We start from the raw sequence: 23,045 nt of genomic DNA, 5'->3' as shown, positions 1-23,045 counted from the left end.
GTGGCACTAACCGCTGAAGAGACAGAAATGTGACATTGAATTGGATGACGGCGGCACAGAGGCACGGTTTGACGTAAATTTTCATGGAGTTCATAAGGGGAGTCAGTCAGCCAAAGCGGTATCGGTATTGGACACAAACTTCAGTGGTGCAGCGACGAACCTGTTAGGAGACAGATTACATGAGCGCATGAGAGGAATTGAATGTATCTAAACGAGAAAGAGCTCACTATTGTCGAATCGTATTGCTTAACTATTTGGGACAGTAATGATCTTGCCTCGGTAGGTGTCGTTTATTAATCTGTGGTCGGAATCGAGAGTTGAGGTCACTGAGTATGTCTTGGTGGGTTAAATACAACAGCTATTCTGGAACTTCAAGACTTGATAATAAGGGATGCAACTCTCTGCAAATAATATTGTTCCCAGCATCTCTTGACATACGCAGAATGACATTCGGGACTCTTGACTTAGTATACTCGATCACTTCATATGCAAGCTGTATTCTCTGGCGAAACTTGGAATTTTGTCCATTTGACAATATCAAAGCAGTAAATGAATTGTGTTTTTTTGACTGGCCATCTCAACTGCTCATCAATGCTTTGCTTAACTGACGCTAGTACTGTAGTATGAAAGTAGACGTTGGACAGCAAACGCGGTGTTTGACATTGCTCATGACAGTCGGCATTTGGACACAGGTTGGCTCATCTAAACATGAGGCATAACGAAGATCTCCACAAAACAGTCCTGTACCTATTCGAGAAATGCGGCCATGACAGCTCTTACAATTAGATTAAGATAGTGTATAAATATAGGATATACAATAATACCAGCCGGTAGGTACACTTCAGCTAGTAGGTAAAGTTTAGTTATACAGCTTCAATAAACAAGTTCACAAGAGACACATGATATTTTCATACAGGTTTTCAGCTCTTAGTAAAGATTATTAACTACAATTAAGGGGATCTCTACAGAAGGCACAGCGGTCATCCCTGGTTTTCCAACGTTTAATAATACTTGAGAGCTCAATTCATTTGTCATGCACAAGATGTCAAAATCAGCAAAAGACAGGTCTGAGTATTTTCATAACAGTAAATCGCACGGTCCGAGGTTTATTATTAACATATCCTTCGTAGATACAACCCACCTTTAGACTAATTGGCAATACAGGCATTATGGAAATATTCAACAGATTTTAAACATAACTGTTGCAATGACCGCCCGGACAGATTCTTGCTCACTGAGTAGCAGAGGGGCAGATGTAACTCGGGCTGGGAGTAGTATCCTTCGAGATTTACAAGATACGTTGGGAACCGCAGAAAATAGCAAAAGGGATCGATATAATGACCCATTTTGCAGGGTCCTCAACAGCAAATACTGGACGTAATTAAAACACATCACCGTTTATGTTTTACTCTCTAACAAGAGCTAAGTTTCTTCTTAACTTGTTATGCTAGCTTCATACCTCGGGTGTAATACATGTTCTCTTCAGACCTATCTATATCTGACAACGACTTCACGCAAGACAGGCAATGAGAGACCAATTGAATGGACATGTCTCGTAGAGTCGACAAGTCTTGTCCCATTTTTCCCCTTTCTATCAATGGGAAGTATCCGACTTACAGGCGAAGATAGAAACCCCATATCTGCAATTCATGCATTAATAAAAAAAAGAGTCCCAGTGTGCGCTAACCTCCAGCCGCGATGTTCTCAATGAAATGTAGCATCTGAATCTAGACTCGTATCCTACCCTTCTAAATCATTTGAAGTATCATATGGCTAGGAGTGCACCTGTCAGTAGTTATACGCTGTGACAAATGAGGTTGCTAAGATGTCTTACTAAAAATGATCAGTGATATATTATTACTATTAAGAGGACTACGATACTGACTTCTGAAGATATTACATTTATCCCGTAAGTTATGGTCGATAGTGATATAGATGTAACTTGACTCTTGCTAGTAAGAAGAAAAATCGAAATGAATTGTTTGTATCATTCTTTAGCTGCAGTGAAGAAACAAGAAAGGGCGCTATTCGAAATGCTATCAGGCACAATGATAGTGGATTTCTATACCAAGAGAGGTTGAGTATTTACCTCCTATGTTCCTTGTTTCTATATCAGGCGGCAGAGTTATCGTGCGCTCAATCTTCATATACAAGGATGCCAATATAATCACTGACGACGATTACAAATATACTCTAGTAAGGTACAATGTATACGAATTGTTAAGCCTTTGTTGAATCAAAGTGCTATTCTTACTATGGGCAGATCTGTCGTGGGTCACCTGTCGGACAGGTAGCGAACAACGCCCACAATGTTCCCTTACTTCTACATCTGAGAGGTGGCGAACCCAGTCACTGACTTCCCGTTAGTTAAATCTTTGGTCACTCTATTCCTTGATAGATTCATCGTGTTAGGTGTGGACATGTTATACCTGTGTTGTGATACCCGCACTGCGCTACATAAACTTGCAAAAGCGCGGAGGGTTCGATTCAACCTCATACACTTCCCGAGATGCAATACATGTGATTTCTGGTTGCTCTAAATACGATCTCCTTTGATACTGAGATGGAATTGACGATCTGACACGCTCAGCCACGCGCTCAATACTGGCATGTGGGAGGAGCCAGACCCCAAATCTCTGCGCGGTTGCATTGAATGTCCTTGATTGCGTAGCCGATATATCAGCCAAGCTCAATATGAGCCCTGGTCAAGAACCGGTAGAGCTTCCCGTCGGACCAGGCCTCAATCAAGGTTAGCGCAAGATAACACAGGAACGGATGACGACATCGTATCAAATGTGTTCCACGTCCCTAGTTTAATCACCTTCTTCTGAGATCAGCAGAAGCTAGTATATAGTCTCCAACTCCGAATTCTAGATTGCTTGGTAATGTATTTCCACTCGATGCTTTATAGAATGTGCCATGAATTGTTATCATCGACTGCTACTTTTCCCCACTAGCGCATACGAAAGCGGATTTAATAAACCTTAAATTTCCAGATGGGTTAAAACAATGCGCTGTTTTGTTTAGCCTTGCAGCCGATTTAGCAGCATGTTGAACCGTTGACGGATAGCCAAGTTATAGATTCACATTGTCATTAAAGAAATGAATCGCAGTAACTGAATCTTTTGTGATACGTTGCAGATCATGGAGCCGCAATAGAACATCGGATGCGTCGTTGTGGAGGTCCCTCCACTGTGCTTGGAGTTGTCACTATTGGATGACCATAGCAACGTTAGTATTCATTGATCTGAAGACTTGATATTGTGTGAAATTTGCACACTTGAAACTTATAAAGGTAGTATAAGATGCAAAATAGTGACTGTTGTAGGTCTCCTTCCATAGGCATAAATGTCCCAGATAACCGCCGCAAAATCAGTGATAGTAGTATCGCCAGTCTTTATATGCAAACATGACTTGAAGTGTATATCTATCAATTAGACTCTGGTCAATATAAGGATCGCGAAGATCTGTCAAATTGAACTAGAGAACATATTTAGCAATGCATTTGCACAATAGAGAACGGTGAAATTTGACAGGGTTAAGGAACAATATGGATATGGACTGAATCAATGCAATGCTGCAACTTGAGAGGTTGAGAAGTCAGTGTCAAGTACCGCGATGATTGGAGAGATTGTTCAAATTGAGATTGACTCATGGACAGGCCGGGTAAAGATCGGATATATCACGCACTTGTGTTGTCTGACATATCTTTCCATCATTCCAGCATCATGGTTGCAGCATTTGTTCTCCGACAACAGGAATATGTGGCTTGTATTCTGACAATTGACATGCGCGTTTCGGCGTACATTTTCCCTCATCTCGGGCTGGTCGTGGTGAGTGCATCCGTCTTTCACGGCTTTGGCATCCGTGGTGTGGAGACGGTTCATGCTAGCACTAAGTTCGGTAGATATAGACCGCGACCCATACTTAAAGTGGTGGGGCATTGCCACCAACCTCGCGCCCAAGTTCGGTCTGACTGTTCCAGTTACCCCGCGTGTGGGCCATTCTGAGGCTGTGTTGTATCATGTGATACAAAAAACATTATATTGCGAGGCCACACAGTAAGTCACAATTCTACGGAAAATACTATGTTTCTTACAATTGATATATTCTGAAAACACCATCGTTGTCCGCATTGTGCTGCTTTCAATGTCATGGTTACTATTCCAAGCAAACCACTTCCGGACCTAACCCTTTCCCAGTTTGTTTCATGTCTAAACTCTCATCACTATCTCAATAATCCATCATTGACTATGACATCTTTGACGGCGCACAATCAAGTGATTTATCAAACAAGTTGAAACTTCAAATAAACAGAGTTTTCTTCAAGTCCCTAAGGCTAACTATCTTTCTATTGATGATAGCAGTGGACACCATATGATACAAACTCGCCAATAGTCTATAGTATACCTTCCAAGCCTACCTATCTTACTTACCATTGCTGACAAAACAGAGCATGTAATCATGTAAAGTTTAGTTTTGGATTGTCCATTTGAATACTGAAGCTCCGGTCTTTCCGTAACTGTGGTGTCATCACATGATTTCTTCGTAATTGAATGTTCGGCATGGTAATCATCGCTACACAGTCATGTGTACAGAGCCAAACATGACGGACTGTTATTGCTTGTCTCTGTTCAGCTCTGCTTTCACTGACAATTATTCAGGGCAGTTAAATCTACGTTTTGGCTTATCAATTGATTGATGACCGTGCAGAGCATTTCACATACTTGTCATTCTGTATCAACTCTACCATTCACGTGGTGATCTAAAGTGCCGTTGTAGTTCAACTTTGTTAATAGTTGAACTTGGATAGAAGCTATTCCAGTTAATTGAAGAGTAAGTGCATAGCTACCCCATCACAATGGATCGATGCAATATCATGTCGCACCATCTCCTGACGTCGTCATTTTGCTGTGCGTCGCAACAACGCTTGTCCACAACTTCACATGCCTTTCGTCGACCCAGCTGTAAAACTGTAGATAATTTCTTACTACGTAATGAACGGAACGACGAGTTGTTTGCTTGGTCTTGACTAATTCATCGACTTACTGTAGATAACTACCCGCCGTTAACTCGATGGAGACCCATCCCTCCTTGGGTGGGAATACTTTCCCCAGATGAAGACCAAACATCAACCTCTACCACCATCATACTATAGCTAGCCGAATAGATAAATTGTTTAGCTCACAGTAGTCAATGACAGTAGTGCATTGCCACCGCAGAAGATGAATACGGCTTTCAGACATTTCCAACCACAACATATCCAGAGCTTGGACGAAGCAACGGCAACTTCTATATGTGGACTAGTCGACACACGACAGTAACAGTGTATTCAAGCAAAATGATGTTGTCGTCAATTTTACGCTTTTGTTGTTCTATTCCCTGCATATTTGTGGTGTTTCTTTCCTTTCCAGTTCCAAAGCCACGTTCGAATAGCAAAAGTTCATAATGACAGTCGGCTAGAATGATCCAGTTTGACATACTTCTCATAGCGTCACGACACTCAGTGGTTATAGGCTACCTGAATATTTTGCCGGTAGATTGCCAGTACTAGACGGCTATCAAGATCGAGTGGGGACATAACGGCTCAATCTTTCTGGTGTGCAGGATCAGATTCACGCCACCGTGATACCAAACCTTTCTCCGCCGGAACGTATATGTGAGTAAGCTATCTCAATCAGCCACTGCGCGATATCATCTCAAACCATTCTTCAATTCAGGGACTCTGATATTCTATAAGTCAGGTACAAAATTCAAGTCATGGTGGCCAAGTCTTCTAGTGTCAGTGATCTGATTCTCTAAATTGAGGATTCACATGATCTACTTGCAAGAACTATAACCCATAGGGAAGTACAATAGGATTACAAGGAGTTGGTCGACGGAAGTAAGGCAACTAACGCATATTGATATGTCTTGCTATACTAATCACTACAATGCAATATCCAGGCGAGTAATAAAGAAGAGAGAGGCCATGATTTATCTGCTTGCTCTCTGGCTAATCATCGGATAGCCAAGTACCCTAACCCATGCCCCACCCTGTAAGTTGACTCCACTCTTTGAGTGATGCGGGGTCCCGATACAGACCCACCCCTCCCAAGACCCCACTACCTACATCTCCCGTGTTGCCGAAGCGGGGTATGGGTAGGGTAAGTCAACGATCCGATGATTATCCGGCGGTTAGACAAATGAGCCACAGCCTTTCTTTCATTTATTATTAGGTCTGGATAATATACGGAAGTGATTGTGTAAGTAGATAGGGTTAAGTTAGGGTGGTTAGATGATAGATAGGTCTGATTGTATTGCTGAACTTCAACTTGAGAGATCTAACAGTAGATCTCTGAGCCTGACTTTTTTAAGGTGACTACCCGAAGATATTCCGGCAACAGATCGCTGATTGGTCGCAACTCAGTCACTCCATTATACTCTTACAGGTTGACACAGTATGACTCGATTATCTGCATCAGGCTTGATGCAGACTTCGATCAAGTTCGTGGAAATGTACGGTAGCTTCTTTCACAAACTAAAACCCTCAGCCAATATCTCAAATGTTCACGGTGGGTTACATATTGTCGAAACGACCTATCTCTTTATCCTTTAAGCAATATTCCCTACTACACAGTGAAGATTTGCCTCGAACTCGGTGGCAACTCTGGTATTACGGTAATCGTTACAGACAATGGTCGGAGGGTCGAGTCTGAGAGTTGGAACGTTGCCGCCACGGATCAAATAACACAAGGCGCTGTTGGTGATTCCAACATTGAGCAGGGAGAAGACGTTGGTCTCATTGAAATCGCCAGTCAATTGTGGACGGATGCGGTTAGGCAGAATTCCCTGCGTGATGACACTTCTTCAAAGGTTTGTCTTATCACGTTCCCTGCCTTTGTGAGAAAGTTTCCTGCAATCTCGTGACACCTTTGCATTGTGATGTATGATGGTTGGCTGTCATTCAGACTTGTGTTTTACTTGGGCTGGTTCAGTTTGCTTCGGTGGATGGTTTTGTCTATCGTAAGATCTTCAGGTACGTCGGCCGCACGAAGGGAATCTCTAATAGGGACTCAGAGATCATGTTACATCTCGCAAATACCCATATCTTGGTGTCATACCTCTGTAGGTGCACAGCCAACTCAAACAGTTCGCTCAGCAGCAGACAACTAGGAAACGGGTTTGGAAGACGCGCATCGAAAATTCCATCGCATCCAAAATAGTCATGATCAGTTCTGCTTCAACATCAGGAACGCCGATCATTTGTTCTGACTACTGTTATCTTTATGTTTTAGCACTTCTGAGATATTACAGTTAATCTCGTGTCTCTTCTAGAGGTTTCACGTGTTTTGATCAAATTACATGACCGCGAGCTAAATAAGGGTAACTGTCCAAATCTAACAACACATGGATTTCTCCTGTTCAAACACGAAGATAGTTATTACATAACCTCCAATCGAGGTAGAAGCCAGATCAATAGATTCGCATTCTAATAATTAATCATATGACATACCATGTGTTATGCAAGGTCGAATATGAATGGGTGAAAGAGTATGATAAATTGAAAGCTATCTACAGTTATGTCCCTTTTATCCTCTGCGAGTTTCCCATCAGATGATAGCCTCTCTAGCTAGCCTCGTGACTAAAGCCTCGTCAATCGTGAAAACCTCCTCCACTGTTAAAGAGGGAATGAGGGAAATCTCGACTATGTGTCATATTCCGTATGTAGATCACTACCGCTCATCATCATCATCAAATGAGCACACATTTTGTGCCATAAATAAGGCCAGAGGTATAATAACTTGACCAACTTGCTGCTACAATTCATCAATTGATGGCCAAGTGATAAAACGGAAAGGTATATCTTATTGACAAGCAGTGAGAAACTTATAATAAACTGACATCTTTTGCAACCAAGGTCGCATATATGTACAACACTTGAATATCTCAAACTCAGCCAACAATGACCAGCTCCGAAATATGTTCCTGTGTTATTTCACTCCAGTCTGGGCGCAGGATAAGGTTTCCATGTCGCGTCCTCATCCTGATGACAAGGGAAGAGATGTATCTCTATTTAATTTGACTTATTAGACAAAGCCAAATACCCCGTCAAGGCTTTGTTTCACTTTTGTCGGCTACTCGAACACTGGGAGATAGATGCACAGTGAGTACACTTTGAGAGTCTTGAATTGAACGATGGGGGCTTGCAAACCCTCTGGCCGTTACTAAACCTCTAGGATATTGTCTTACGAGTCAACAAAGCCGCGATCTCTGTTCTTTGATAGTGAATACTCATAATCATAATTGCTCATTCCGTCCATCTCCAACACTCAACTACTGTGTTGTCCAAATTATCATGTTTACCAATGACTATAGTCTTTGCTCAGATGACTTGTCGACACCATGCCAGCAAACACCAGATTATGGAGCTTAAAACGACAAGAAAGTCCATATTGAAGGCCTTCAAGTCTGCAAATCTCTACTACCTTGTCTATAACTTCCGTAGAGCCAGATGCTTAACGTTCCAAGTGTCTCCGTTCCTCTATTTTGGAATAAGCAGTAATCACACGTTCAGAGACAAAACTTCCTTCAGGCATACTCTCCACCTTCTGAAGATTCCTTATCTCATGGGTCCTATCTTGACGGGTGGAGATACCCTCGAACATAAAGTAGATGGGTGAACAGTAGACATTGGCATTGAACTACCAGCACCAACGGTCTCCATATAGCTAGCTCTGATCATAAGAGCATTGAGGATATTGGAAGACCAGCAGAAACACTACCAGTGGCGCTGAAATCGATGCTGTTTTCCAAATACACCTCCCAGATCAAGTCAATTCCGAGCGCAGGCTAGATGGTTTTGACACGCCGACGCTCACTGGGCTTGATGATGCCTTGTCGATAACAAGGTTAGTCCACGTGTGACTCTGCCACCTGCGGACCTTGTTGTCGCGTTGATCAAGAACCTTGAAGAAGACATCATCTCGGTTCTTTCCGAACAGGCGGTCATGCTCGGCCATAGAACAGTCCTTCTCGCCAAACGCATGGAACGACGAACACGGCCGAAAGTAACCTTGTAGCGAATGATCTCAAATTGTTTATTGGGTTCGTCAGTGTAGCTAACTTCGAAGTCATCTCATCTGCACTGACTCTCGGATTGTCCTGGAAGTCACCATTTCTCCCTCAGAGGAGCCAACCCATGGGCTACAAGTAAGACACTGAGCAACCTGGATTGCGCCCTGGTGGAGGATCAAGCACAAACTTTCGATGTCCGTGTTACAACCGAAGTTCCAAATGACCTCCCGGGACCTGTCAGTGGTTCAGCCCAGCAAATCCCAGGACCGGTCACTTGCTACCAAGTTGGGACTTGATCGATTCGGAAAACTTGCGGTCATTCTAGTCTAGAAACATTTCGCGATGGCACTCAACTACATCCTGCTGGGGCAGAACACAGAAGGCAAAGGCGGGGGCAAGCAAAGCGCAGTTCTTCATGGTCTGACTAGAGGGAATCAATTCACTTTCTGATGAGGTGGTTGGTAGAAATGAACTGTTAGTGAGTGAGATGATATGAAGGAGACATGGTACATATTCTTACACATAATAGCCCCTCGAATTTGGGGAACTGCCATATATTTCTGAGAAGCTGGCTAAGGGGAGTAAGCCGACTAAGGCATGTTGTCGGGCCTTATCGTTTTAATCACTTCAAGATATCATCTAGCCCAGATGATGAAGGATATAGAGGCTAAGGAGAGGCTATTATTAATTTACTTGACCCTCTGGTAAATCACCGGATAGTTAAGTTACCTTACCAAGACTCTGCTGTAGCTGGCTTACTCTCTGTGACCAATTTCAAGTGTATAGTGTAACTTCCTCTTCCAATTTACTGTCCTACGGGAAAACGACCCTCAAAACAGTCCACGGTCGCCATCCTAACAAAAGCGTGTTCTCGATATCATTACAGACAAATGAGTCCTACTGAATGGGGATCAAAAGGCCAAAGAATCATATAGTCGTGAAACGGACACCAAGAAAGCATATGTAAATCCTTCGACGATCCAAGCACTTACCCAGTTCGAGCACATTACTTGATCTGGCAGTGGAGGTTCGCCAAGGATCTCAGTAGCCTGTCCGAGAGCTGTGACATGAAATCATGGATATACAGTGAGCGGGCGATGATGCTGTAGTCTTGAAGCGACCAGTTGAGAATGGATTTCCTGTTGAACTCGTGTAGGTTATGGATGTTTGACAGGTTCTACGACTACTTGCCAATTGACAAAGGTTCTTTTACTGTTTCACGTTTCAACACTAATGCACAAGACAAAAGGTAAAAGATCAATCGACCGAAGATTCATAATCAACAACATGGTAGACGTTTCAGCTCTTTGCAGATGAGAGAAGATGTCCACCAAAGAAACAAGAGATAAAATTAATCACCTAGTCTCTGCAGCTTCAACAATTGGATCTCTTTATTTTTGTGCGCTCAATCAGACACAATCTTTCAGACTTACCAGGAGCTTTTCAATTGACATTTTCCGTTACCTGTACTAAACCAATCTCATCTCGCAAGAAATGATTTTCCTTTTCCTTTTCCTTTTACCGTTTGTGGTTTCGCTGCTCATGTGGGAGGCCGACCACTAAAGAAGGGCAACACCAGCACCTCCCATGGACGTCAGACAAGCACAAACTTCCCCGCTGTAACATCATTTCGCTTCTCCATCAAAACCCATGTTCTCCAAGGCTCAATCAGCATGAAGATCTTCAACAGCATCACTCGACGCGTCCGCCCCCTCATCTCTCCGTCAGCTTTTCACCGTACACACTACACGGGCTCCCTACTCTTCAACCTTGCATCATTCATTCTCCCCGCTCTCTATGGCACACTGTCCAAACTATGGGTCGCTAATATTGACTCGTCAATGGTTGTATTGACCGATGCGTATACATACATGAACACAGCTTCCGAGGCTGTGAATGAAGGATTACCTCGGGCTGCTTGGGTCATCATTGGCGATAAAGCATCGAGGTCGCTGGCAAAACGACTGCAGTTGACGCATACTTTGATTGCATTTCAGACAGCCATCGGTTTGCTTCTCAGCATTATCTTCTTAGGCGCTGCGTCTTCTTTCTCAAAGAGTTTCGTTCCAGTTGAAGTCAGAGATGTGAGCCTGACTTATGTACGCATCACTTCATTCACTGTCTTGGCTGGGACGTTGGAGACAGCCGTTTCGACGTCGACGAGAGCTTTGGATAAGCCTGATATTCCCCTGGCCATCAGCACCGTCAAGTTTGCTGTCAACATCATTCTCGATTTTCTCATCATCTCCCGCTTCCATGTCGGTTCCTTCACACCCACTGCCAACATGCAAGGCACCATACAGCTAGTCTGCAATCTCGTTGCCGCTTTCGCCGGCCTTGTTTATTTCTTATGGTCCAATACGTGGTCTTTTGTCAAGCACACACCACATGATCCCCAAGACACAAGACTACGGCCAAGTTTTGAGTGTCTCAAGGTGCTTCTGCGCCCTGGGATCATATTCTTCACCGAGTCAGCTGTTCGGAATGCGTTATATCTATGGCTCGTCAGCACCATCGTTGCCCTCGGCGCCGTGTATGCTACCGCTTGGGGCGTCTTCAACACCATACGCTGGGGTCTTATCATGGTACCCGTGCAAGCGCTGGAGGCCACCGCGCTACAGTTCATCGGACACAACTGGGGAGATTGGAGGAGACGTGTTGACATCAGCACACGAAAACCCCGTGCCTCACTGAAAGACTTGCAGTGTATCGTACAGCCAGCACTGCGGTCTTTGACATTTGCAATCATCTTTGAAGTCCCGATAGCAATCTTCCTGACTCTCTTCGGCGCCAAGCCCTTTGCGTTATACATCAGCGGCTCAGACGAGGTAGCTGAAGTGACAGCATACATGTGGCGGAGTCTCGATTGGTGTTATGTCTTTTACGCCATGTCCACACAGCTTGCCACGATCCTTCTCGCGACGCGTCCGAAGTGGTATCTTTACCAGAGTCTCGCGAGCAATCTGCTTTATGTGCTACCATGGGCTATCGTATGTCAGGTAGATGACTTGAATGATGGAAATGCATGGTGGTATTACAAGTTTGTTTTTGGAGGGAGTCTTGTTTTCAGTTTTGGTGATATTCTTGTTGTTGCTACGCTTTGGGCTTGGAGTTTGCACTATGGGAAGACCAAGTTGGAGACTTTCAGAGAGTGAGAGCGCCTAGCTTGGATGATATGGCTGTGAGTGTATACTCTGTTCTACAAACTGGAATCACCAGAGACGAAACTTGGAGGTGCGTTAGTCTAGGTCCTGATGTCAACCATGAGAATCACGAGCAGCGCCACGACAACTTCACCGACAGCAATTTGCTGAAACTTGGTAAGACACACAGCAGATACATACTTTAATTCGCTCTAATAGCGGCTTACACAATAATCCTTCCTGGTATCGTGTCCTCTGTTGAGTTCGTATTGCCACCTCGTCATAACATCTCTCAAATCTATCAGGCTGAGTTTATCCGGACTGTACTGGAGTCAATTGTTCTATGTTTGCAAGTAGCTTGGGTTTGACGTTACCCAAGAATACCCTGAGTGGTTGATAGAGTTAACACCACCAAGTTGATGGCTCCCCTTATATACGAGCGGATACTGAAGCCAGAGTCAGAGACATTGTTAATGCTCCAGTTTATTAACACGTCTTGATAATTTTGAGAGTCTATCGCTGATACTGAATGGCTATTGCAACCTTTCGACACGAAGAGACCTTGCAAAAACACAAAGGAAAAACTGTTGCAAGATTACCTTGACACAATTTCTGTGACTTGCTTGTATTGTCAATTTGCGTGCACCAAAACACGATTGACAGGCTGCGTGAGCATTGGGGTCCTTGTTCCTCATGTCGCTAACCCACAGCTACCGAGCTACCCAGAATCCCTCTCAGTCTCCACCTGGAGATGATTGAGACGAATGCAGGCTCAACAATCATGCGCACGTAATTTATTGTCGCTGTACTATCATAAACAATTTGTCTAATGAATAAACTGGTTCGTGATCAATTGGCTTTTTTTTTTCTTCCTGTTTGTTCTTGTCTCAAGGCGGCGGTTTACTGGACTGATGCTGAGCCGAGGTATGATTGATCGACAACTTGGTGACATCATCACGGTCTTGTTCGTTGTGTTGCTAACCTACAGCGACGAAACTGCAATTATTCACAATTAATTTCCATCCAGAGGCTAGTCATAAAGACAGATGCAAATTTGTCTACTATGCGCATGATATTTATTTTCGCTATACCATCGTTCGATTTATCGGTAACTGATAAGTTGTTTGTCATGTGTTGGCATTATTCTACTTATGTTGTTGTCTCAAGACATTTATTGAATCGACGTGCTCTGTAAAAGTTGAATCAATCGACGCATGGAGCCACTCAATTTTCCAACGTCCGTGCATAATGCAACCAATTTCCCGTTGGATCCGATTTTGACAAGAGCTCCACGTTGAAACCTCGAAGCATCTCGCTCGTCACAATATACCAGAACAATCACCAGCAATATCTAGTCATTTATCCACCTCATTCAAGTTCCTTTTACAATCTCAGATATTCTTTATCTTTGTCTCGCGACAACCAAACTCGTCTTCCATCCGTTGCGCCAAAATCTCACGCTCTGATCCTTTCCCCAAGTTGCCTGGCAACTGGGTCCTTTTCCCCCTTGGCGTGTTCCCACATCCTGGAAGTGATACGAGGGGCCGCGACTGGATTCTAAATTTGGAGTCGCTTTCCCGAGCAATGATAGGCTGGACCACCCCGGACTAACCCCCTTAATGCGCTGTCCGAGGCCTGGAACCACCCTGGAAGCGAACCATCAAATCTCGCCTACGCGTTCTGCTTTATTTTTTCCCTCTTTACTCTCCCTACCTCTTTTCCTTCTCATCCATCACCGGTCGCATTCCCAATTACCAACCGACATTCGTTATTCCATTTTGCACAATCGCAATTTTTTTTTAATACTACCATTTTAATTTAATTCGTCCATCGCGATTAATCACTTGCCAAAATGTCCACCACCGTCACCTCCTCCGCCGCGGCCGCCGGCGCCAGCACCGCCTGTGCCGCCCAGCTCTACAACCAGCCCAACCAGGACAACACATGCGCGCTCCGCTACACGGATCGTTACCTCCCCATGATGGAGAAGTGCTGTGGCGACGCAAAGATTGTTAGCTACTACGACGACTGCGGTATCTACTGTGTCGCCCTCGACCAGACCATCGACGACCTCAGCAGCTGCCTCTTCAAAGCGGGTGCCGCCGACGCCGACGTCTTCTGCAGCGGAAACAACAAGACCACAATGACAAAGGACGCCGAGGTCCCCGCCACCGCCCAGGCGAGCGTTGTTTCCAGCAATGACGATGATGATAAGGATGGTGATGACAAGGATAGCTCTTCTGCTGCTTCCACTGGCACAGCTACCGGCACTGCTTCTTCAAGCAGCGAGACTTCCTCCGAGACTGGTAACGCTGCGCCTTCTTTGGCACCCAAGAGCGGAATGAACACCGTCGGCCTTGCTGTCGGTGCTCTTCTCTTTTCCTCTTTCGCTGCTGGTATTTTCCAGCTGTAAGCGATCCATCCATCGGGGTTGCGTCTTTTCTCTGCGGTTTCCATCATTCTACAAGTCAATAATTAGGAAGGGGGTTTCTGAAGTTATGTATACACGCACAGTTGGCGATAAAACAATTGGACATTTTTATTTTAATACGTATTTAATTGATGTTGTCACATGGATTGACTGTGCTTGACCCTGACCCTGACCTTGCGACCGTGCCCATCAACGTTTCCACTGTCTCCATACGTGAAGCCGTCAGCGGGTCTCGACATTTTCCTCTCCCATGATTGTGACCTTGATCGAAACAAAGTCACGTCATCTAGAGGCCCGCATGGTCAATGTTCTGGAAGCGAGGACCCTTAATCGCCATTTGTAGTCTTGATCCTTGGGGTTGGTTCGTCTGGTCATTGCGCAGCCCGACTTGGACAGCCTCGTCCCACTCCTTCAATTGACCGACAGTTGTCGCAAACCCGACCTGTATAAAATCTGATGTTGGCACACAGTAGCTGGTTAAGTCGACGGCGGTTTTTACACGCGTATCTGTGGCTTGCATTTTATTTCCCGTGGTGATTTCTGTATTTAATTAATTGCGCTAGTCAATTGAACGCGTATGGGCCGTTGGTAACCCAATTAATGTACCATTATTCGCGCAAAGCGAGATCTTGGTTGCTCAAGCATTAAATGCTAGAGCTGGAGCAATCGATGATTTGATGCTGTATACCTAAGCTGACCATGTATTCCCATGTCTGACACCATTTAACACGTACTGGGCGCGTCCAATGCAGTCTCCATGCAAAGCGACGCGTCTACCGGCTCGGCTCGGGCCTCTCTGTGCCAATGTAACTCAGGGACAGAGCCAATCGACAGTCATGCAAGATGAACAGACGCATGCGCCGAAACGGGATCAGTGTACAGAAAGGTCCACAGTAGCTCGGGTCGGGTTTCTGTCGGGTGTACAGCTAGCCTTCTTCGGCGCAGCTACAATGACGGAAAGTGAGGCAGACGACGCGTCGGGATCTGCCAATCCGACGACCTAATAGTACAACCCTTTTTCTGAACACTGTATTTATTAGCTGGTGATGGCTATTTCAAGGAAAGCGATGTATTGTCGCGTCTGTTGCGCGGCTGTCTAGTCCCTCCGTTTGTTGTGCAATGCACCTCGACATGCTGAGACTAGACATCCTGACGCGATACAGGTGACAATTAGGGACTTAAGAAACGGAAAGGTGTTTGCAATGACTTGAGCTAGGTGTACATGCCCTGAGCCTAATACGATGCGAGATATATCGAAGTTACACTGCATGTGCAGCAACAGATTAGACCCCAGAGGATGGCGCTGGTAAGTTCGTTGCCTTCTATCAAGCCTGTCTATGCGCAGAGCAGATATACCTCAAGCACAAAAAAGGTGTGGGATTAGTTACGATGGAAGTTTCGTACTGCCAACACTAATCATTGAGGATTAAAGTAAATCTGCTTCAGAAGCATGGCAGAGACTGTACTAACATCCGTCGACAACAAGTTCTCAACGGCCAGGCCATGCAGCATCGTTATCATCATGGAACCAGTGCCATAAAGCACGTTGAAACTGGAGGACGACATTTGTATAAGTAAAGGAAGGCTAAACGTATTAAATAACAGCCAGTTGCATATTCTATTATATTCGGTATTCCTTCAACACAGAGTCTATATAAGATGAGAATCCTTGCAAAATAACATCTCACTGACCCAGCTACTCGAGCCAATGGATCAAAACATCACTTCAAGTCTCGTAATACCTGGTTTCTGTCTAGACAAATCTGGGCATGACTTGAGTGAGTAAGCTGGGGTTTGTGGCGCACACCATCGATCTTCGTAATACAGAGCGCCACAATACGGTATTCCTTAAATTAAGTTAGGCATGATAAAGCATAGCTAATACAATGCCGTCGAAATATCAGCGCGAATGGGTTTTTAAAATGGCATGACTAGACTCCCATCGGTTGACTAGCCAGTCTTTGCAGTAACTCTAGATGCAATCACAATTTGCCTATACGCATTGCAGATGTGATATCACAAATTGGACTTTGCAGAGGTGTGACCTGCACATGGCCAAACAGAGCTGTTGGCTCCAATTGCATTGCTCTAGATGTCATTTGTCGTCAGAATAGAGGTACCACCAGCAACACCGCTCATGGGCACTAGCTCATAGAACGTGCCTCTAAGTCATTACCACCAATTTACAACATTTTAGCTCATACCAGATCTGTCAGCCGCAATAATCAGTGCTGCTAGAGTCAAATCCCCCGAAATTTCGAGTTGTCAGGGCCGAACACCACTCACTGAGACAACGGTTTCCCACAGTCACGTCACACCCCCCAGTTATTCGAGGGGAAATACTTAGTAAACAATTTTCTCAATTGGTCCCCTCCTGGCGATCCGACGGAGAGTGGATTGCACCTGACCCTTTCCCTCCGGATATCTAATACCCAGGCTCGTGAGTTGGTTGAATGTTGACAAAATCCCGTTATTTAGAGTTTAGGATAACAAGCATCCGCACCCGGCGGCGTTTAGAGGCGGTGAATCTCAACATTAACCAACAGTTACAGATTACCGTTACTGAGGTTATTTAAAGTCAGTAATATTCGGTTCTTGTCTGAAGATCAGGGTCTGTTCCGTCTGTACACATAGTCTCTACACGAAAAACAACAACTCAGAATGCTTCGGTCACGTTTCCCCACGTCTCACCACTTCACCGTCTCCGTCTTTGGCTGCCAATACCACGCTGAGGCACCAAGCGTTGAGAAGACAGAGCTCATTTGTCGCTTTGACAAGCTGATCGATAGCGCCGCCATCCACGTTGAACACCTCGAGCAAAACGATGTTCCTTCCAAGATCTGGATGAGCTACTGGGAGTCGCCCCAAAAGTTCAAGCAGTGGTGGGAGAAAGATGACACTGTATATTTCTGGGCGTCACTACCTGATGACGCGGGTTTTTGGAGAGAAACGTTTAGTCTTCCTGCTACGCGGGCCATGTACGAAGGGACGGGCAAGGATGCGTATGGGTTTGGTCATTGCGGGAGCTTGATACCCCTCACCACCAAGACCGGGTATTGGGGAGCTTACCGTTCTCGAATGACGCCAGACTTTGAAGGAGACATGTTCAGCTCTCCAATTCCGACGTATGCGGACCAGTCGGTACCTGCAGACAAGATCCGGCCTGGAAGAGTCAGGATCACCGACTTTCCTGATAATCTCTGCATGGTGGTGGAAGGTCAGCACTATGCTGATATGGCGGAACGAGAACGCGAGTACTGGAACGAAAACTTTGATGGGTTGACGAAGCAATGGGTTACCAATGTTGTTACAGCAGGCCATGAGCAAGGCATGGTGATCGCGAGGGCATGTCACGGATTTGCGGGGGAGAAGAAGCTTGGAGCAACAAACGGTCCAGTCAACGGCATCTTCCCCGGTTTAGACTACGTGCACCAAGCGCAGATCCTGATCTGGCAGGACATCTCCAAGATGGAACACCTAGGCCGGTACGACAAAACCCACGTCAAGCTTCGCCGCAATTTCATGAAGGCGTACGGACCAGGAGGAGAGATGGAAGGCGGAGATTTGCTGCTGTGGGTGGACCTGGGAATTCTCAAGAAGGACGAGATTGACGCCGAGTACGTGGGATGTTATGAGAGCACAGGCTTCTTGAAGCTTGACAAGGGTCAGTTCTTCAAGGTTGAATCAACTGTAGGTTCAAAGCTGCCGTCGTTTTTCGATGAGCCAATAGAGTCTAAGCCGATAGAGTGGTAGATTTGATAGGGCTGTATTTTGTATCAATAGAAAAAAAAATTAAAAAAAATAATAATTTACGTATTGGGATTGCGGTATTACGAGAATGACTGTTTGTTTACTACGAAGTGTACTCCGTAGTCAAGTATTAATTCAACACGTTAGAGTGAGCAGTGGAATGACGGTTTTTACTGGACCAACACTCGCTGAAGCTGGGGAGCGCGGTCAAGGGTCCAGCGGGTAACAAGTATCCAGCGTGCGGGGTAGCGCCTCAACTGCCGAAGGCTGTAGTTTTCACTCTTGACAGTAAACTTGGCCTCGATAAGAAACATTGGTTGAGGCAAAAAATACAATTGCAGTGATGTAGTTTATTTCATTCGGACCATACTCTTGAGCCTCTTTAATTTTATGTACTGCAGCGCAAATGTCGACGTTGTCTCTTCACGACGCGCGACACGTGACAGTCTCGTCCCAGCGCCATGACAATTCTCTTCTCAATCAGGTTAGAATAGTGAGGGGATCTGATAGTAGTTCACCTCCATTCATGCTAGTCCTGAACCTTGTTCCATGATAAGCTATCGCGCATTTCCTTGTCTGTGATCCCTCGTTTAGAAATAACTGTGGGGGAATTTGTTCTGGATTCGCCATTTTAATTCCCTCTGTCATACGTTCGAAACCCACGCGTAATTGCCTCCTTTACATATTGTCACCAATCTCACAATGCCTGAAGCAGCCCCACAGAACCCAAACCCCAGAAAGAGGGCATCTGTGGCCTGCAACGGATGTAGAGTCAAGAGAACAAAGGTAACACCAGCCCATGCATGGCATAACCCATGTCCATCACATTCTGACTCGTCTTTTCCCCCATGTAGTGCGATGGAACTCAACCCCAGTGCAGCGCTTGCGGTGACAGACGTCAAGACTGTGAATACACCCAAGCTGAGAGCAACAGGAAGTTAATCGCACCCACCACCCAAGTCTTGGCTGAATGCTTACAGTCATATTTAGACGCCACACCAATGCATACATAACCGCTTTGGAGGCGAGGGTTGCAAGTCTCGAGAAGCAACTTGCCATGCACGCCAAACATCCCGAGTCGCCCGACTCGATGGATAATTGTGGTCCCGTCGACGAAGAAGCCGTACCACCCACCACGGACCCATCGTTCAGCCTTGCACCTGTTGACCCAGCACCTGACGAGATGGATGAGCTGACAAATTCCCTTGGATGTTTCACCCTCGGTGAGATCGGAGAGCTGCGCTATTTCGGCGCCTCCAGTAATTTCTCCATCATTTCCAACCATGCTATCAAGATCCCCTCGTCACTGCAGGCGAGGAATCGGGGTATCGAAGCAGCACGGGCAATGCCTGGTTTCTTCGAACCCACAGATCAACTCCGCGACGAGCTTCTCACCATCTTTTGGAAGTGGCAGAACTCGTGGCAGTACATCGTCCCGAGAGAACTATTCGTTCGTGATTTGTACGTTGACCATGCAGGGCGGTACTGCACGCCACTTCTTCTCTCAGCCATCTTGGCATTCTGCTCAAGGTACTCGCGGCGACCAGAGCTGAGAACGGATCCATACGACGCAAACACGGCAGGAGAAGCGTTTGCTGCTCAAGCTAAAACAATGCTGCATCACGAGTATGACGCCCCGACGACATCAACAGTTCAAGCTGCTGCTCTTCTTGGTCTTTACTGGGCGTCCATCGACAATGAAGGGTTGGGTTTCATGTACATCGGCATGGCCTCGAGAATGGCTATGAATCTGGGTTTACACTGCGATTGCTCATCGTATGCCGTCAAGAGTTTGATCTCCGAGGATGATGTTGAAGCGCGGACAGTTACGTTTTGGGGCATATACGTCCTCGACAAGTAAGTCCCTAAAGCATTGTACACAGCATTCACTGACACCCGCAAGACTCTATTGCCTTGGAATGGGAAGACCAGCCAGTATCCAGGAATACAACATCACCACATCAAAACCAAAGGGAAACGTCCCACACAGCCCATTACTAACAGACGACCAATTGACATCCACGAGTCCCTACCCTATCCCTCACATCACCGAAAACGCCATGTATACCTGCGAAGTATTGATGGTTACCTCCGAAGTCATTGATCAATTGTGAGTGCACATGGTTATTCATCTCGACACTGAAGCCAACCAAGGACAGATATGCCCAAAGATATGCGTGGACAGATAAAGAGAGGGAAGATCGAGTCATGAAGGCCCACTTGGAAGCTGTGGGGTTGTTTGATCGACTACCAAAGAGCTTGAAGATCTCCAACTCCAGTCTGCAGTGCTCTCCTCCATATGTGTATCAACTCCAGTACGTTGTTTCCGTTCTACAATACTGTTTATATTAACATGCATTTCAGTTTACAGTATCATCACGCCATACTACTGCTCCATCGACCATTCTTCCAACTCCTCAACCCTGGCAAGAACTCCATCTTTTATGACCCCGAAGGTCGAGACATCCACTCGCAGTCAGTCAAAAACTCCGCCGTCAGAATAGCCAGGATCTTGCAGATTTTCCGAAAGAACTATACAATGGTAAATACCCTCCCCACAACCAATATAACCTCCAACACTAACAAATTCAGCAATGCATGCCCATCTCAGCAGTCCACCCCGCCTTCACAGCATCCATAATCCATCTCCTCCACATCAAATCCTCCGGCGACATTGGAAGGACCGAAGCCATGCGATGTCTTAGTATCTGCATCGTATCCCTGTACGAGATGAACGTCAGCTGGAACTGGGCTAATCGCTCTATCCGGGCTGTTCAGTCGCTTGCTGCGGAGTGGGAGATTGATATTTGGGCTCATGGCCTAGCGCAGGAAATCACAGAGGAGAGTAGGCTGCAGTTTGAGCGGTATGAGACGGACGACTTGCCGGTTGCGCGGGTGGAGGATGTTGGGACTGCGCAGGGAATTTCTCTTGATGATATTTTTGAGTCTTGGGCGTATGGGCAGTGTTTTGGAGAATCGTCTCTTAATTTCTTTCATTGAATGGGATTATATAATTATCAGGCAGTGTTGATGCCAAGTCTGTTGAAGATGATGATTCCTGACGCTTCTCGGAATAAGAACTGATTGTACACTTTAACTACCGAGTTCAATTGCGCATCAGCATATCCGTTGTCGTTCACAAGCCCATGTATCTTGTCGCGTGATACTCGTATCTGCATGTTCCCCGCACATCAGATCAGCTATCAGAGCTAACCCCCGCACTTCTGGAGACATGGATGATAGCTCGGCAATCGTCGGGGTCAAGGAGGGGTTCATTTCGGGTTACACTCGTCCGGCCACGGAAACTTGATACCCGGATAACACACATCCATGATCTACGCATCCGGAAAACATTCTTCCAGATATGATGTATCATATCATGGAAATTGTTCAATCTCAAAGATAAATAGTGGTGACAGCCGCTGTCTGGTAGTAGTCACCACTCATCAACAGACCGACTACCGACAGCACACGCCACCTTCCACCTCAACTTCCCTTTCATTCCCCAACATGTCCAAGACTCTCAAAGTCGCCGCCATTCAGGCCGAGCCCGTCTGGCAAGACCTCCAAGGCGGCGTTGAGAAATCCATTCGTCTCATCCAAGACGCCGCCAGCAACGGTGCCAACGTGATTGGCTTCCCCGAAGTATTCATCCCCGGCTATCCATGGTACGTTATTTGTGTGGGAGCATGGGCAGATCAGCTTATTCATTTCTAGGAGCATCTGGGCCAACTCGCCTGTTGAAAACGCCGCTTGGATCAACGAGTACTTCAAAAACTCCCTTGAGAGGGAGTCGCCCGAGATGGACCAGATCCGAGCTGCTGTCCGCGAGGCGGGTGTTTTTGTCGTTTTGGGATACAGTGAGAGATACCGGGGCACTCTTTACATTGCACAGGTCAGTTCGCAGTTTGTGTATGATTACATTGTTTGCTGACATTGGTAGTCTTTCATCGATGAAACCGGTACCATTGTCCTCCATCGTCGAAAGATCAAGCCAACCCACGTCGAGCGCGCCATCTACGGCGACGGACAAGGCGAATCCTTGAACAACGTCATCCAGACCACGTTCGGAAAAGTCGCAGGCCTCAACTGCTGGGAACACACCCAACCACTCCTCCGATACTACGAATACTCCCAAGACGTTGACATCCACGTGTCTAGCTGGCCAAGTATCTTCCCCGAGAACTCAGACCAGTGGCCCTACCACATCACGCCCAACTGCTGCAAAGCCTTTTCCCACATTGTTTCCATGGAAGGCGCCTGCTTTGTCATTCTGTCGAGCCAGATCCTGACGGCGGAGAACTTCGAAAAGGCAAACGTCAAGGGGTTTGACTATACCAAGAATGGTGGAGGTGGGTTTACGATGATTTTCTCGCCTTTTGGAAAGGAGCTTGTCAAGGCGTTGGATCCGGGTGTTGAAGGGATTGTATATGCGGATATCGACTTGGAGGATAAGTACAAGGCGAAGCAGAACTTGGATATCGTGGGACATTATGCGAGACCTGATGCGCTAAGTTTGAGGGTTAACCGTCATCCTGCCAAGCCTGTTTTCTTTGCCAACGACCTTTGAGATAGTTTTTGAGCTTGTGTCTGAAGTTGAGATATCAGAATAGGATAGTGGTAGTCAATCGAGGTTTTGATCGAGTTTACCTGTACTGTTGTGA

General features: G+C 45.9%; 10 protein-coding genes across 10 annotated transcripts; 8 read left to right on the top strand and 2 right to left on the bottom strand.

Annotated features, from left to right (window-relative positions):
- Positions 1-1,148: 1,148 nt before the first annotated feature.
- Positions 1,149-1,580, bottom strand: FGSG_12930 (uncharacterized protein; the record flags this gene model as incomplete). Its single annotated transcript, XM_011327790.1, has 3 exons — positions 1,149-1,279; positions 1,300-1,371; positions 1,460-1,580. The coding sequence occupies 3 exons, from the start codon at positions 1,578-1,580 to the stop codon at positions 1,149-1,151; spliced, it is 324 nt and encodes a 107-aa protein (XP_011326092.1).
- A 2,148-nt stretch (positions 1,581-3,728) lies between these two features.
- On the top strand, positions 3,729-4,105 carry FGSG_12929 (uncharacterized protein; the record flags this gene model as incomplete). Its single annotated transcript, XM_011327789.1, is given in 3 exon segments — positions 3,729-3,903; positions 3,908-4,061; positions 4,063-4,105. Coding segments are annotated over 3 exon segments (372 nt in total).
- Positions 4,106-5,760: 1,655 nt separating this feature from the next.
- Positions 5,761-7,317, top strand: FGSG_06485 (uncharacterized protein; the record flags this gene model as incomplete). The annotated part of the gene is made up of 9 exons (XM_011327788.1): positions 5,761-5,781; positions 5,860-5,884; positions 6,011-6,038; positions 6,083-6,146; positions 6,219-6,245; positions 6,358-6,498; positions 6,625-6,855; positions 6,951-7,018; positions 7,278-7,317. The coding sequence occupies 9 exons, from the start codon at positions 5,761-5,763 to the stop codon at positions 7,315-7,317; spliced, it is 645 nt and encodes a 214-aa protein (XP_011326090.1).
- A 1,181-nt stretch (positions 7,318-8,498) lies between these two features.
- On the bottom strand, positions 8,499-10,064 carry FGSG_12928 (uncharacterized protein; the record flags this gene model as incomplete). Its single annotated transcript, XM_011327787.1, has 5 exons — positions 8,499-8,524; positions 8,582-8,684; positions 8,862-9,070; positions 9,792-9,819; positions 10,050-10,064. The coding sequence occupies 5 exons, from the start codon at positions 10,062-10,064 to the stop codon at positions 8,499-8,501; spliced, it is 381 nt and encodes a 126-aa protein (XP_011326089.1).
- A 666-nt stretch (positions 10,065-10,730) lies between these two features.
- FGSG_06484 (uncharacterized protein) lies at positions 10,731-12,955 on the top strand (the record flags this gene model as incomplete). The annotated part of the gene is made up of 4 exons (XM_011327786.1): positions 10,731-12,047; positions 12,170-12,291; positions 12,361-12,377; positions 12,864-12,955. 4 exons carry the CDS (start codon positions 10,731-10,733, stop codon positions 12,953-12,955), a joined length of 1,548 nt encoding a protein of 515 aa, XP_011326088.1.
- Positions 12,956-13,920: 965 nt separating this feature from the next.
- FGSG_06483 (uncharacterized protein) lies at positions 13,921-14,770 on the top strand. The gene has a single exon (XM_011327785.1). The coding sequence runs from the start codon at positions 14,053-14,055 to the stop codon at positions 14,611-14,613; it is 561 nt and encodes a 186-aa protein (XP_011326087.1). The 5' UTR covers positions 13,921-14,052; the 3' UTR covers positions 14,614-14,770.
- Positions 14,771-17,292: 2,522 nt separating this feature from the next.
- Positions 17,293-18,384, top strand: FGSG_06482 (uncharacterized protein; the record flags this gene model as incomplete). The annotated part of the gene is made up of 1 exon (XM_011327784.1): positions 17,293-18,384. The coding sequence occupies one exon, from the start codon at positions 17,293-17,295 to the stop codon at positions 18,382-18,384; it is 1,092 nt and encodes a 363-aa protein (XP_011326086.1).
- Positions 18,385-19,438: 1,054 nt separating this feature from the next.
- On the top strand, positions 19,439-20,242 carry FGSG_12927 (uncharacterized protein; the record flags this gene model as incomplete). Its single annotated transcript, XM_011327783.1, has 1 exon — positions 19,439-20,242. The coding sequence occupies one exon, from the start codon at positions 19,439-19,441 to the stop codon at positions 20,240-20,242; it is 804 nt and encodes a 267-aa protein (XP_011326085.1).
- Positions 20,243-20,589: 347 nt separating this feature from the next.
- FGSG_12926 (uncharacterized protein) lies at positions 20,590-21,381 on the top strand (the record flags this gene model as incomplete). Its single annotated transcript, XM_011327782.1, has 3 exons — positions 20,590-20,696; positions 20,746-20,875; positions 20,974-21,381. 3 exons carry the CDS (start codon positions 20,590-20,592, stop codon positions 21,379-21,381), a joined length of 645 nt encoding a protein of 214 aa, XP_011326084.1.
- Positions 21,382-21,846: 465 nt separating this feature from the next.
- FGSG_06480 (uncharacterized protein) lies at positions 21,847-22,991 on the top strand. The gene is made up of 3 exons (XM_011327781.1): positions 21,847-22,049; positions 22,099-22,276; positions 22,325-22,991. The coding sequence occupies exons 1-3, from the start codon at positions 21,892-21,894 to the stop codon at positions 22,949-22,951; spliced, it is 963 nt and encodes a 320-aa protein (XP_011326083.1). The 5' UTR covers positions 21,847-21,891; the 3' UTR covers positions 22,952-22,991.
- Positions 22,992-23,045: the final 54 nt, after the last annotated feature.

This window comes from Fusarium graminearum, chromosome 4, assembly GCF_000240135.3.
Source record: "Fusarium graminearum PH-1 chromosome 4, whole genome shotgun sequence".
NCBI lineage: Eukaryota > Fungi > Ascomycota > Sordariomycetes > Hypocreales > Nectriaceae > Fusarium > Fusarium graminearum.
This window is presented reverse-complemented; position numbering and strand designations above follow the sequence as displayed.